A 14737-nucleotide genomic window follows, 5' to 3' on the forward strand; every position below is an offset into this window, starting at 1 on the left:
CTCTCTTCTCTCCATTATAATCAACCCTCAGCGTTTCACAGTGAATGATAATGCCTTATTATTACTTTGATTTATGTTACCGGTTCAGAAACATGTTCTGTCATGCCTTTAAGTTTAGTTTCTACAAAAGAATGTAATATCATTATTTTGTGGTTTTTCTAAAATGTCATTACCACACATACAGAAATGTGTCTTCTGGTCTTTTCTTTCTTTTAAAAAACAACAACTGTTAGTCTCTAAGGTGCTGGTGTTACTTATGTGCCAAAGGGTAATGCATATAATAATAAAAACGATTTGCCCCGTACACAAATGTATCACATTTGTTGATTTATCTCTCCTTTTGGGAGGTTTTCCATCTTTTTTAAAGGGTCTAATTGTGAGGATGTAAACCCTCTGAGGCAATTTTGTGTTTGATTTTGACCTACAGTATATTAATATGACTTTCACATGTGACAAGGGAAGGAACATTATGTCCTAAAATGCTGTGAAGGCCGCAAGGCATCTGAAAGGAGATAATAGTCCATTTAAATAAATATGAATAATTATTTATTTTAATTATAATTATAATAGATAGTGTTAGATAATAAATAAATAGAAAAATGACCAAAACTCTGCGGTCCGTGTCCAGCGATGGAAGAAAAGAGAAGAAGAGAGGAAAAAAACACGACAAACGACGGAGGTACCAATGAAGATAATTTCATTAAAATAATTTGTCTATTGCAGAACAATAATAAACTGTTAGTCTAACGCAGTTTGCTAATCCATAATAGCTGTTTGCTTCTTTAATATCAGTTAAGTGTGATGGAGGGGCCTGATAGCTGTTATGAAAATAATAATTAGGTAACTATTCCCACCCTACATTATTGGGGGGATTTATAAAGTTAGATCTGTTCAGCAGGTGTTATTTACATTTCATTGCTGAATGATTTAATGTATGCAAATGAGAGTTTCACATTCCAGTTCTCTTTAGAATGAAAACTGGTTTTTGTGTTCTGAAGATATTTGCCATATAGAGAGAGAAGAGAGTCAGCACTCATTCCGATGAACTTTGAAGAGGACGACTGCCCTGTAGCTGGTTTTAACAAGTCGTTTTCTTACAAGTCTCATTTCTGAACGGCATGTCTGGAGGAAGGAGCATGTGTTGTTTTTCCTGCTCGCGTCTTTTTAAGCTAGTAAACTTTCACGGTTACATTTTTAATAAGAAGTTGAGGTTGCCAACGACAAAATGATGTCTTTAAACTTTGCCTCACTCACTCCACATGTGCAAATGTACTGTATTCAACATCTTTCTTCACAGGACAGGTGCTTTCATGGATGGTAAAAGCTTTGCAGTCATTGCTCTGTGTTTTCTCAGCTCTTTCAAATAAAACAGTGAAGGAAAGATTATTCATGTTAACTTGCTGGAATATGACTGAAGCTTAGCACTTATTCTGTACTGTATTGTGTGTATTGTGTATTGTGTATCATGTTGGAGGAGGAGTACACATGCTACTCTCTAAAATAACTTTAGCAGGTTCACATTTCCAAAAGGCAGGAGGTCGATTCTTGAGTTCCAACTGTGCTCACACCAATGATACCCAAACCAAGGACTGACACACCTGCACGGTGCACAACCAGGTATGAGGAGGAAGAAAAGACCTGGAAGAGACAAGAAGATGGTCGTGTCCCTTGTCCAGAACTACAAAGAGAAGGCCGGAGTGGGCTAGGATTAAGGAAGAACCAGCAAAGAATGAGGAATGAAGAGAACATGATGAAGATGAAGAATTACCAATCTGTTGTACAGGAGTGAACCAGCAGAACGTAGCAATTCTTCTTGCTACTATCTGCTGGTCCCACCCCTGTACGATAGACTGGTAAGGGGTGGTGATCAGGAGGAGAAACAGTGTGCTGTCCAGGCGTGAAAAAAGAGTCAGTGGAGAGAGGAAAAAGGTAGAAGAGAGACGCAAGGGGCAACGAGCAGAAGCTAGCAGAGGGGGAGAAGAATGAACGAAGAAACAGAAGACTTGAAAGAAAGAAAGGGGAAAGGGAGAGAAGGCCAGAGCAAACCAGGAAAAAAACTCCAAATGTCAGCTGGCTTTCAAAGCTCAACACATGGTGGAGCAGGAGTTATCGTAAATGAAGCCATTCAGCGAGGACGTGGTCAGAGGTACAGAGTGGCTGCCACTTATCTAATGTCCTCGTGTAAAATGACCGAACGATGAAAACAAAAATAGAGTGATATGCCCTGTTTACTTGCAAAACAGTGATATCTAAATTAAAAGGTCAAGTATGGAAGGCTGATTCACCATGACGGGTGAAGTCCCCCTGAAAACTTTGGACAACTAAGGCAGGGACAGTCACGATTACTTGACCTTGTCGACACTGTGAGCAGGCACAGTGCGCGACACTCCGTCACGTGCCGTACAACAGCCACATGTTGTGCGGAGATACAAAGACAGAGCAAACAACTCATATTAACTGAAAAAAAACACAAACGTGATATGACTAAAAATTAAAAGGTCAAGATGGAAGGCTGCTTCACCAATGACGGGTAAGATCCCCCTGAAAACTTTGGGACACCTAAGGCAGGGACAGTCACGATTACTTGACTCTGTCGACCCTGTGAGCAGGCACAGTGCGCGACAACTCCGTCACATGCATCGTAACACAGCAATGATGTGACGGAGATACAAGACAGAGAAACAAAATGTTAACTGAAAAAAACAAAACCAAACAGTGTATGACTCTAAAATAAAAGGTCAAGTATGGAAGGCTGATTCACCAATGACGGGTAAGATCCCCTGAAAACTTTGGCGCAACCTAAGGCAGGGACAGTCACGATTACTTGACTTGTCGACACTGTGAGCAGGCCCAGTGCCGACAACTCCGTCACTGTACAGTACACAGCACATGATGTGACGGGAGTACAAAGACAGGAAACAATAGATGTAACTGAAAAAAACAAACCAAACAGTGATATGACTCAAAATAAAAGTCAAGTATGGACGGCTGATTCACCATGATGCGGTAGATCCCTGAATTTGGGACAACCTAAGGCAGGGACAGTACGATACTTGTCTTGTCGAACTTAGCAGCACAGTGCGCGACAACCCGTCCACTGTACGTACACGGGCATTATCACTCAATTTGTTTTTATCAGTTCGGTCTTTAAGCGGACATTAGATAAGTTGCAGCACCTCTGTCTCTGACCTCGTCTCGCTGAATGGCTTCACTTACAGAAACTCCTGCTCCACCATGTGTTGAGCTTTGAAGCCAGCCGCACATTTGGAGCTTCTTTTTCCTGGTTTGCTTGTCCTTCCTCTCCCCATTCCCCTCTTTCTTTCAAGTCTTCTCTGTTTCTCTCGTTCATTCTTCTCTCCCTCTGCTAGCTTTCTGACTCGTTGCCACCTTGTGTCTCTCTTCTGCCTTTTTCCTCTCTCCACCTGACTCGTTCACGCTGCCTGGACAGCACATTTTCTCCTCCTGATCATCCACCTTCCCTTATCAGTCTATCGTACCAGGGGTGGAACATCAGGGCACGACTGGCATCTGGCAGAACCGTGCATTTGCCCATGGGCCGAAGTGCTATTTGGTCACACAAGTCCAGATATATATAGATATATAATATATATTTATTTTAATATTATCTTTAGTTATTAATGGTAGATCACCACAACCCCAAACCCACTCTGGGGCTTAGCCGGGATGGTTTTTTTTTTTTTTTTTTTTTTTTTTGGGTTTTTTTTAAAAAAAAATTTTTCCTTCTTTTCCGTTTTTTTTTTTTTTTTTTTTTTTTGTTTTTTGTTTTTGTTTTTTTTGTGTGTTCTGTGTTTTTGTTTTTTGTTTTTTTTTTTTTTTTTTTTCGGAATGTGGGCCGGCGCAGGAGCGGGGGGGTGGGGTGTGGCGGTTAGGCTTGTGTGGCACGGGCTGGCCGCGGTGCATCGTTATTGTTCTGGCTTTCGCTTTTTCATTCTTCAGTTTGTCTTATTTTGTGATGCTGCTTGCTTGCGTGGGTGTTTTTGTTTTCTGTTTCTATTGTTGTTCAGCGTGTATGGTTTTTGTTTCTTTTATCGTTTTTATTGATCCAGTGGTCAGAATTTTTGGTCCCATGTTCCGCCCTATTGTGGTTACCTAGTCGCATAGTTAGCAATTTCTTATTGCTTACTTCTACTGTACTAGCAGCTTCCACTTCTTGTACACACAGATTTGTTAATTTTTTCATTCTTCATCGGTGTTTCTCTTTCATTTCGTTCTCATTCTTTTGCTGTTCTTCATAATCCTGGTTCTGGTTTATTTTTTTTTCCACTCTGCCTTCCTCTTTGGTATTTCTGGTACAATGGACACTGACCTATCTTTGATGTGTCTCGTCCACGTGTCTATTTTCCTTTCCTCCTTTCATGTCTCTGGTGTTGTTTGCATTCAGTGGACTCATGTGTTGTGTCAGTCCTTGTTGTGGTATCATTGGTTTACACACTTCTTTGAGGTCTAAGTCTTTCTAATTAAGCTATTATGATTGATATATACAGCGGTTCTCCATTCATTATCTTTAGTCCAGTTGATCTTACATTTCCCCGTGGTAACTTATAAGGATCCACTTCGGATTGGTGACTTGTCAACTCTCAGTGTTTGATATTCTTATATGTGTGCATTCCCCCCTGGTCTTCCTGTGTTGTTTATCCTCCCTGTGTTTCCTGCCTTGTTTTTGAACATGAGCCCCTGTGCTACCAGATCACCCTACCCTCTGCTCAGTCACGCGGCCACACCCGGACCCGCTCCTCCTCCCGGACCCTTAACCCCACCGTCGTCCTCTCCCCCCTTTTTGGTCTCCTCTGAATTACATACACCTCATCCACTTGTGATAATCAGCGTCCGCCTCTTTGGTCCATAATTACCACCTGTCGTCCTCAGAAAGCATCTAGCCACAATTGGACACGCGGACGCTGATGCTCTCTCAAGCACACGGTTACCAGTCTCATAAGCTCTACACCTGTCGGACAAAACTTGTTGGTACCCTGTCTGTTCTATGACCCACAGACAATAACTCAACACACTGGTCACTTAGGAAGAACTTAAATCTTGTACACAACAGATAACTACATAAATTGAATGTATGTCTATGAAGGTTTAACCACATGAAAAGTCGGATTTCACATTCCCGCCTTTCAACCATGCCGTCACCGAATTATGTTCCAAATAAATAATAAACTCAGGAAACAGGCCCCTGGTACCAAAAATGATGGAGAGTACCCAGAAACTTAATAGTGTGTCGCGCTTAAAATCCTTTGCCTAGGCAACTCAACCTTCAATCTAAACGATGGTCTGTAACGTGGCAAGGAGACTGTTGCCCTCCCGTCCCTTTCACGGTAGGGAGGTTGGCACCACACGGCCCTCCTGCGCATAAATCGCTCCAACGACCTTGTTCCCGCCACCCAGCAACCTACCCCAAAAAGTGGGCTTGTGTGTTGCCCACAGTGTTTGGCCTGCCATTTACAATTATTAAACGTTACACAAATAAACCAATGTGTGCTAACAATGATTAGTACCAATGTCCTGTAAGTATATCGTGATTGGTGAACAGGTACACTGTTTCTTAGTTGGTGCTTCCTTTGTGTGCATAAACATTGTTTGTGACACTCAGTTTCAGCTCACCCAATATGGCCCCTTTAGCACATAATATCACCCCATTCCCACTTCCTCCCCCCCCCCACATAACCCCAAACACATCCAAAATAACATTTTTATTATAAGATAGGGTCGGCCTACATGTCCAAATACTACTGTTGATTTTCTTTCTGTTAAAGTATTCCTAGTATCTTTTTTAAATCTTTTTTTTTTGGCTAAAAACTAGGGTATTTTTTTTGGGTGGGGGCCCCCTTCTTATATTTATTTGATCGTGTCCTGAGTACGAGGATCGACAGCTGTATTTAAAGAGCTATAAAACTGCTCAATGACAAAAGCCCAGATGTAGTTACTGGTGTACTGTTCTGTCTTTTACATTTCTTGCCTTACTCAGTATTTCAGTTGTGTTCCTTTTGGCTAAGAGCTCTCATTATGATACTGCATATTCGCCAACATTGCTCCAGGATGTCGTTTGATATATTAAGGTACATTCTACGATAAAACTCACATACTAAGTAATATTCGGTTTTTAAAACCATCCACTTTAACATTATTGTCGGGTTGTAGCTGTGAACACATAACACAGAGCCGTTTGTATATAACAGAGCACCTCCATTTCTAACAAAGGAGACGTGTTTCCGTTGGCCTACCTGAGCTCAGGTGGTAGCTTCTTGTTTGCTAGACGGTGAACGCCAGCACATTTAGATTTATATTTAGCATTTAGATTAAAAAAAAATGCGGCGGCGTCCGCACCGGGCAGTACCCGGCGATGAGCGTCGGCACATAACCGGGTGTTGCCGACGCTACATGGCAGGTTACAGCCAGCGACTTGCGTCCCCGCCGCGTGGATTGATTGCCATTCCCAACGCGGCGTCCGCAGCGCGCAGCAAAAATCTCTGGCTGGCAAAATATCAGCGAACTGGCTCCTATTTATAAACTTTTCAGAGATGCCAGCCCGCACATCGGGGTGGCGGCTCGAGACGAGCCACGGCCTCCCACGCTTGACTCCTTCCGGGGGCCATCGGTGGCGGGACTATGAACGGAAGAAGCCGCTCTGTGGCTATGTGTACCGGTTATATAATATAATATAATATTAAATATAATATAATATAATATAATTAATATAAATATAATATAATATATATTAATATAAATTTATTAATTTCTTATATATGTATATATATATATATATTTACAAGTGTGTGTGTGTGTGTGTACTATATGTATGTATATATGTTCACGTGTAATGTACACGTTAGTGCTCTTTATTCAGAAAACCCTCATGTCACATCTACATTTCAGGATCTGGTTATTATAGACACAGATTAAGTTTGTTTCCCAGATATATTAGTGTGTGTGTGAATGGGTGTATAAGAGACATCAACTTAAAGAACTTTGTAGAAAGGCGCTTTATGAAGTTCAGTCCATTTCCTTGTATTAGTTTGCAGGCAGATCTGCCACATCCAATATGGCGGACCTGTTGACGTATCGCGACCAACGACCAACCCGCTCAATGCGGCGTCTATGTATATATGTCTATGCTACAGATCAGAACATCTACATTGATGGCTTCACACTGTCGACCGGGATTGAACCTGTCACATCACAACCAAGGAACAGCTCTGTATCCCGGATGTTGACCTGTTGACCTGCTAGCGGTTGGACTCCGTCGATACTATCCCGCATGTGAGCATCGTTGTCCTGTCCATCCCTCCCTCTGCATGCAAACCAACATCTGCCTGCAGCACCATTGGACCTTTTAATATATATATATATACTGTTCTTAATAGATGGTTACGTGTTTACATATGTTGTTTTTGTTTGTTTGTATACTGGAGTATAGTAACAAAAAATCATTTCCCCCTGGGATTATTAAAGTATTTCTGATTCTGATTCTGTATGGCTGGAAGATTTGGCTTTTTTGGGTGACATAACGAAGCATTTGAACCTCTAAGGACATAAATGCTGGTGTTATATATATCTGTAGCCGTGACACAAAATATTATTTTCTGAATGATTTTGTTAAAGACAAGAGCAAGAGTGATATGTTTTAAACATAAATGTTAACATACTTTGCATTACTCGTAATTCACAGTCTTACGTATACAAGTTCCATACAATTTATTCTTTGTCTCTGACTATCTCTGACTCCATGTGAAAGAAAGGAGAACTGGGTTTTTCAGATTTTTATATAGATTCATATATATAGATATATATATTATTCTATATCTATATATATATTATATTTATATATATTATATATATACATTGTTAGGAACCAGTGTATTTTTGTGTAACTTTTATTGTTATTTTTCATTTTTAAAAGTGTTATTAGGGTACATATTGTACCTTAATTAGTCATCCACGGAATAAAACTAAAGAGAAGGAAAAGAGTCAGTCAAATGGTGTGCAGGGTCAAGTGAACAGGTGAACTTAATCAGGTAAATGAGAAGTGAACAAAGGTTGGGAAGAACCAATCAGAGTTGAGGCACCTCTGTTTGACCTGAATGGAACAGAACACCTGTGTTTACCTATTATTTCATGTCAAAATGGCTGCTCTTGTAATTTGCTTGGATTATCTTCTGCTGCATCTCCCTGTACAATTGTCTTCAGCCTTCAGTCTTCACCATATTTTCACCTCTTATTTCCAGTTTCCAGTTCAGCTCAGTTTTAGATGGTGATATTTATGAAATGGAAATCTCTTCATCAATAGATACATCTGTATTTCACTTGATTTATCCAGGGTGTACCCCCGCCCCTAAATTACCTGGGATAGGTTCCAGCCCTCCCACGACCTTGATGAGGATAAGTGGTTACAAATAATGAATGGATGGAACATTTTGTTTTTAAAGAGCTTTTATTGACCATTGACTGTCTTCTTATTCATTCATATTGCAACCAATCTTTTCCACACCAGTGTTTTTCCACTGTTTTTCAAAGGTTATAATCTACATTACAATCTGAAATCTCATTCCCAAAGTTAAATGAGCCAACATGAACAACAGCAGCACCCAGATGTGTGACCTGTTTCCTGGATGGAACAGAGCCCAGTGGAAACAACAACTATAAAAAAGGTCCATTATAATTTGTTTTGGATTATCTTCTGCTGCATCTATTTTTGTCTACAACTGTCTTCAGCCCCATTTTTTCTCCTCTTCTCTTATTTACAGTTTACAATTCAGCTCAGTTTTAGATGATATTTTAGCCGATATTTAATCCGTCCATTATCAATAACCGCTTATTCTCATCAGGGTCATGGTGAGGCTGGAGTCTATATCAGCTGACTTAGGGCAAAGAGTCTGGATAAATCACCTGCTCATCACGAGGCACAACCATTCAAACTCACATTCACACCTACGGGCAATTTAAAGTCAACAATAAACCTATTCAGTGTCTTGCAAATACAAAGTTATAACAGGTTCTAATTTATTACAATCTAAAACATCACTGCCAATGTTTAACCATCACATCATTGCCTGGTCCATCTTTACTGCTTATTTTCTGTTTGTTGTTTGACTTTTATGGCTGTTTGGAAATGGTTCCTTAACCCCCAGTTGGGTTTTCCTGTAAGAGATTCCAGATTGTCAGTGCGGCACGTGAGGTGCACTGAGACTTTTAATCTCAACCATGCCTTAAAGATTAGTGCAAAAACATTTGAGCCATGCCTAACATATCTGATCTGCTGTGTGAGTTGTAAATAAAAGGTCTTGGTGTACAGAGCCCCCCGGCTCACAATAAAAGAAGGCCCCCTTTTGAAAAGATAGATAACTCTGGCAAGGCAAACTGCCTCCTCTGCCCGGTTGTGTAATTTTAACTGAAGGCTTGTTTACACATTCAAATGAGGCCGAATGAACAAAGTGGTACAGCTGCGATAACATTCTTTCCCGATTATCGAGCCCACTTATGGGAAACTTTCTGACGTGGATTTAACTTCCAGCTAATTGGTGAAAGTGAAAGCTCACTAGACATTTGTGTCACACATGAAAACAGTTCCACAGAAATAGTTTTTCTTTTCTTTTTTTTATAGTTTGGTTCTGGAGTTGGTGTGTTTTCACCTATTGTCCTGATCCCATGTGACATAAAGGGGAGGGCATGGGGTTTCAAACAGCAGGGAAAAGGGGTTACAAAAGAATGTGCTAAACAGAGCAGCAGTGTGTGAGCAAGCCGAGTGAAGCAGCAGAAGTCGGCATGAAGTTAAGGTAAGAAATGGCTTGATTAGTTTGCTTATCATTACAATATATTTGTTCTGTAAAGGGTAAGACTGGCACTATTTAAATCTTACATTATTATTAGCAATTTCCATGAAAATCCCCACACACACACATAAATATTGTAAAAATATTGTGAAGACACATGCTTTATTAGGATAAAAAGACAATAATTGGGAAGAAGTGCAAGTCACCGTGTCTTTCTCTTTGTTTTGTTGAGTGGATTCTGATAGTAACGGCAAATACCAAGCAACAAACAGATATTTCACTCACCAGGCACTTGGCAAAAAGATCAGCGGTAGTCGTGGTGTAGAGGTTGTTCTTACCCCTGTACATGGACTGCCTAAAAGAAAATGAGACAATATGTGGGCAAAAAGCTCAGTATTATTTATTTTAATCAATTAATTTTACAAATGTTTGTTGTTGTTGTTTGTTTACTTGGTTGTTTTGTGAACATCTTTCTGTAAATTGCATTGGTATACATTTTTGGTTGTTTTTAAAGGAAACACTAAAAATCATAATTGAAAACACATCATTTCTACGGACATCTGCGATGTAGTTTATTTTGAGTTAATCGCACACATATTGTCCTGTATAAATACTTGTAAGGTTTAGAAGTGAACTTAATTCATATTTGACTGTTGTAAGGCTCAGAAGTTAATATAATTTTAATTTACTAAAAATGCATTTACAATTGTTACAGTTAACTATTTACATATTTATGTTACACATTTATTATTTACATATTTACATGTTTAAATATTTACAACTGCATCTTTAAGGCAGTCTCACATCACATACTTTTTAGCCCACTCAATCTGCCCCTGAAAATAATCTCCAACAAATGCACCATTTACTTATGTTGTAGGGTTCAGGTGTTTTGGAAAATGATATAACCTTTTTTTTAAAAAGAATTTGTGACCTCTTTTTTTATATATATATAACATTTTGACAGTGGTAGGAACATGAATTGGCTCAGGGCTTCTTGCCACAGACAGGCCAGGGAAGTGAAAAGGTTCCTGTTTAATGCATTGACCTTTATGGTCTTTTCATGGGATTTATTGACAGTAAACTTTATTTTTAAATGTCTACTTGATGAACTCTAATGTTACATTTTATGAAACCTTTTATTTCAGCTTTGACAATCATTGCTTGCAGGGGGCGCCGTTATTGAAAGTGAAGTAGTTGTTACTTTCTTTGCCTGTAGAAGGCGACATTGATGCGAACATCTACGGTGTAAATAGTCTGGTACTACTGGCACTGTTTAGGATTGTAGAGCATGAGAAGTTCCCCATTCTGAGTGCTGAGTAGGTTAACAAGTTCGAGTGAACTATACGAATAAGAACAAAATATGATAAAATCAAATGGAAAAAGTTCTCAAACTACCCAACCTAATACAGAGGCAAACTAACTTTAAAGAGGAAATGAAGTGAAAATGCATTATTATATGTGTGTGTATGAACATTTAATGAAGAACCCCAGTCTGTAAATTATTTACTGTTAATGTTTTTGATTTGCTTTGACAGTTGAATGAAAGCCACAATGAATCTGACAGAAGTCAACGAGGGACTAGCTAACATCTACAATGGAAATGTCTCTGAAGGCAATGGAAGTACGAGTATCCTGTCCATCCCCCTCGCCCTAAACAAAGTCTTAGATATCTTCGTCATCATCATCCTCCTTATCACCATGATATCCCTTGGCTGTACAATGGAGATTTCCAAAATTAAAAACCATCTTTTAAAGCCAAAAGGAATTGCCATTGCGCTGTTGGCCCAGTTCGGCATCATGCCCTTGACTGCTTTCTGTCTAGGCAAAATCCTACAGATGGATCCCATTAAAGCTGTGACTGTGCTCATCTGTGGCTGCTGCCCCGGAGGAAGCTTATCAAACATTTTTTCCCTGGCCATTAAGGGTGACATGAACCTCAGGTAAGCCTCTCATACTGATGTATTGATTCCTGTTAAATCTTCCTACAAAACAAGAGCCTTGTTTCACATGTAACGTTTGAGACATTCTCATTACAGGTATGTCCGTCTAATAATGCTTCTTGTTCTGATACCCACACAGCATCGTAATGACTACTTGCTCCAGTTTCATGGCCCTGGGTCTGATGCCTTTGCTGCTCTATCTCTTCTGTCAAGGCTTCACCGGTCTGCAAAATGCTGTACCATACAGCAGCATCATCACCGCTCTCGTTCTCACTTTGGTGCCTTGTGCCATTGGTATTGGCATTAATCACTACAAACCAAACTATACACCAGTCGTGAAAAAAGTGAGACTCTTGAAACGTGCCTCACACAAACATTATCTGGACGCAGCATAGTAGGAAAAGCACAGGGGTTATTGCTAACACTAATGGTGGCTCCATTCAATTTAAGTGTACCAGTAAGCCATGATAGTGTGACAGTGAGCCAGCATGCACAATAGAAGAACCCTGAAACTGACGCAGCTAAATGATCATCATTAATTTGAAACAGGAACGTGAGTCAACAGAAAGTGATGCTTCCAGGTCATGTTTGCCACATTTGGAAACAGAGAAATACAGTCATTCATTGATGCTGAGATTCAAGTAACATTCATAAGATAAATCAGTAGACTCACGCAACATGTTTTCATTATCTATTTATCCGCAGACTGGTGTCAGCATCCTGATCATGTCCGCCATCATAGTGGCCATCCTGTCTGGCATCGCCGTCAAAAACATGATATGGATGATCCTCACACCTGATATGCTGTCAGTAGCTGCACTAATGCCACTGAGTGGCTTCATGCTGGGATATGTCATATCTATTATATGCGGACTCAGTCCACAGTAAGTGAATACACACTTTGAGTTGGTCAACGAGTCAATCTATAGCTTGTAACATACTATTTCTCATAGTATATTGTGCCAATTGAACATCACAAAGAGAAAGAAACAACTGTACAGAGACCCTAGTGGAGGTGTAGTATTTTTTTTTAAAAACATCATTTTGTGAAAGTGTCTTTTCTTCCTTGTTGATTTAATCCTTGTGACCAGTTTAATCTTAGGACCTCCTGGGGTTACACAATCCCTAGTTTTGGAACCAGATGTGTTTACTTGAGTATCGCCATGTCATTCTATTCCACTACATGCCATCATGGCTTCATGGAAATACTTTGCTCTTTACTCCACTACTACTTTATCTCACAGCTTATAGTTACTGTATGTGGTGGAAATTCCAATGAGAGATGAAAAAAAATGAACAAAGTTACTCCAGTACTGTCTTTATCTTTGGTTTATCCAACGGCGTAAGACTAAAATGAGGTTAATAGACAATATGAGCATTCAACTGTAACATGTGAGAACATCATTACAAAGAATACCACTCAGGGAATACCAAGTTATAACTATCTCAGCTGAAAGGTCAGAGATTCTCACTCTCAAACACACACAAGGTGATTCAGTGTCTGACCAACTATCACGCGCACAGATCCTGCTGTGACCCAGGGGATGTTTGGTTATCTTTCAAAAGTCTTCCTGTAATGAATAGTTGACCCTTAAATTGAAAATTATGAACAAAACTCCTCACATGAACTAGAGACAGAGAAACCTCATGAAGAAACAAAATCAAACAAGTTATTTACAGCTAATGGATCTCATATTTTGCATCATACTTACAGCGCATTAGGTATTACATACAAAGTACTGCTACTTTTCCTTAAAGGTAATATTTCAACACAGATTTTGAATTAATTCTCTGTTTAGTAATATGTATATACATTATATGAGATGTCAATTAGTATGTCATAAAGCAGCAAAAATGGGTGGAGAAAAGAGTCAGACGAATAAACAAAACTTTCAACCTGTACCTTTGATGAAACGTGAATACCCACATTTAAATACTTTAATATCAAAACTAATGCAGTGACTCACCTCTTTTTAGATGCAGCAGGACTGTCGCCATGGAAACAGGGTGTCAAAACATCCAGCTGTGCGCTGTCATCCTAAAGGTGGCCTTTTCCCCGGAGATCATTGGACCCATGTTCCTCTTCCCTCTGATATACATAACTTTCCAGTGTACTGAGGCCCTTATCCTGGCCGGGTGCTTCAGATGTTACCAAACATTCAAGCGACCAGCTGAAGGTAAATGTCACAGCTGCCTGTGTGTTCTCATAAAGTAAGGCTGGGAGGAGGGGTCAGATGAACACATGCACATCTGTAGTCTTTTGAATTCAGATCAAATAAATATCACCCTTCTCTTACACAGATGCATACAACAGTGTTGACATTAAACAAGTGGAGCTGAAACAGCCATGACAGCATCACAGATGACCAACCAGTGCCGGAGAGGGAAATAAAGGAGAACTGAACCTGACCTACAGAGGATGCAGACATCCAGGACCTTCAATATAAGCTGCATTCTTCACTCAGGCCTGTGATACTGACTTCATAGAGAATATCCATCCATTCATCCATGTCCTCATCAGGATCACGGTGGGGCTGGAGCCTATCCCAGCTGACTTTGGGCGAGAGGCGGGGTACATCCTGGACAAGTTGCCAGCTCATTGCAGGGAACATAGAGACAGCCGCAGCATGTGCAACACATTATATTTTAATTAATGTTTACTTAATCAAATGTATACAATGTTAGGTACGGGTAATGAAGAAGTAGGTATCCAATGATTATAAATAATTCCTTTGTGTATTTATATTTTTATATTCAAGATATCTGGTGTAAATTTAGTATTTTTATGACTGGAGCCACTTTAGCACCTTTTAATAAATATTACATAAAAATAACGATACATACATTTAATAAATATAATAAATATAGTATAAATTAATGTTTATTAAACCACAATAACAGATTTTTATTGTTTTCTCTCTTTTTGTTTTTTAAAGATAATTTTTTTGGCCTTTTCAAGCTTTTATTTTGATAGAGACAGCTGAAGAGTGACAGGAATGC

General features: G+C 39.5%; 1 protein-coding gene across 1 annotated transcript; it reads left to right on the forward strand.

The window, feature by feature from the left end:
* Positions 1-9588: 9588 nt before the first annotated feature.
* Positions 9589-14096, forward strand: LOC104934767 (sodium/bile acid cotransporter). The gene is made up of 6 exons (XM_010750503.3): positions 9589-9797; positions 11333-11737; positions 11877-12081; positions 12443-12621; positions 13715-13914; positions 14039-14096. The coding sequence occupies exons 2-6, from the start codon at positions 11337-11339 to the stop codon at positions 14086-14088; spliced, it is 1035 nt and encodes a 344-aa protein (XP_010748805.2). The 5' UTR covers positions 9589-9797; positions 11333-11336; the 3' UTR covers positions 14089-14096.
* Positions 14097-14737: the final 641 nt, after the last annotated feature.

Source organism: Larimichthys crocea, chromosome XXIV, assembly GCF_000972845.2.
Source record: "Larimichthys crocea isolate SSNF chromosome XXIV, L_crocea_2.0, whole genome shotgun sequence".
NCBI classification, from domain to species: Eukaryota; Metazoa; Chordata; class Actinopteri; family Sciaenidae; genus Larimichthys; species Larimichthys crocea.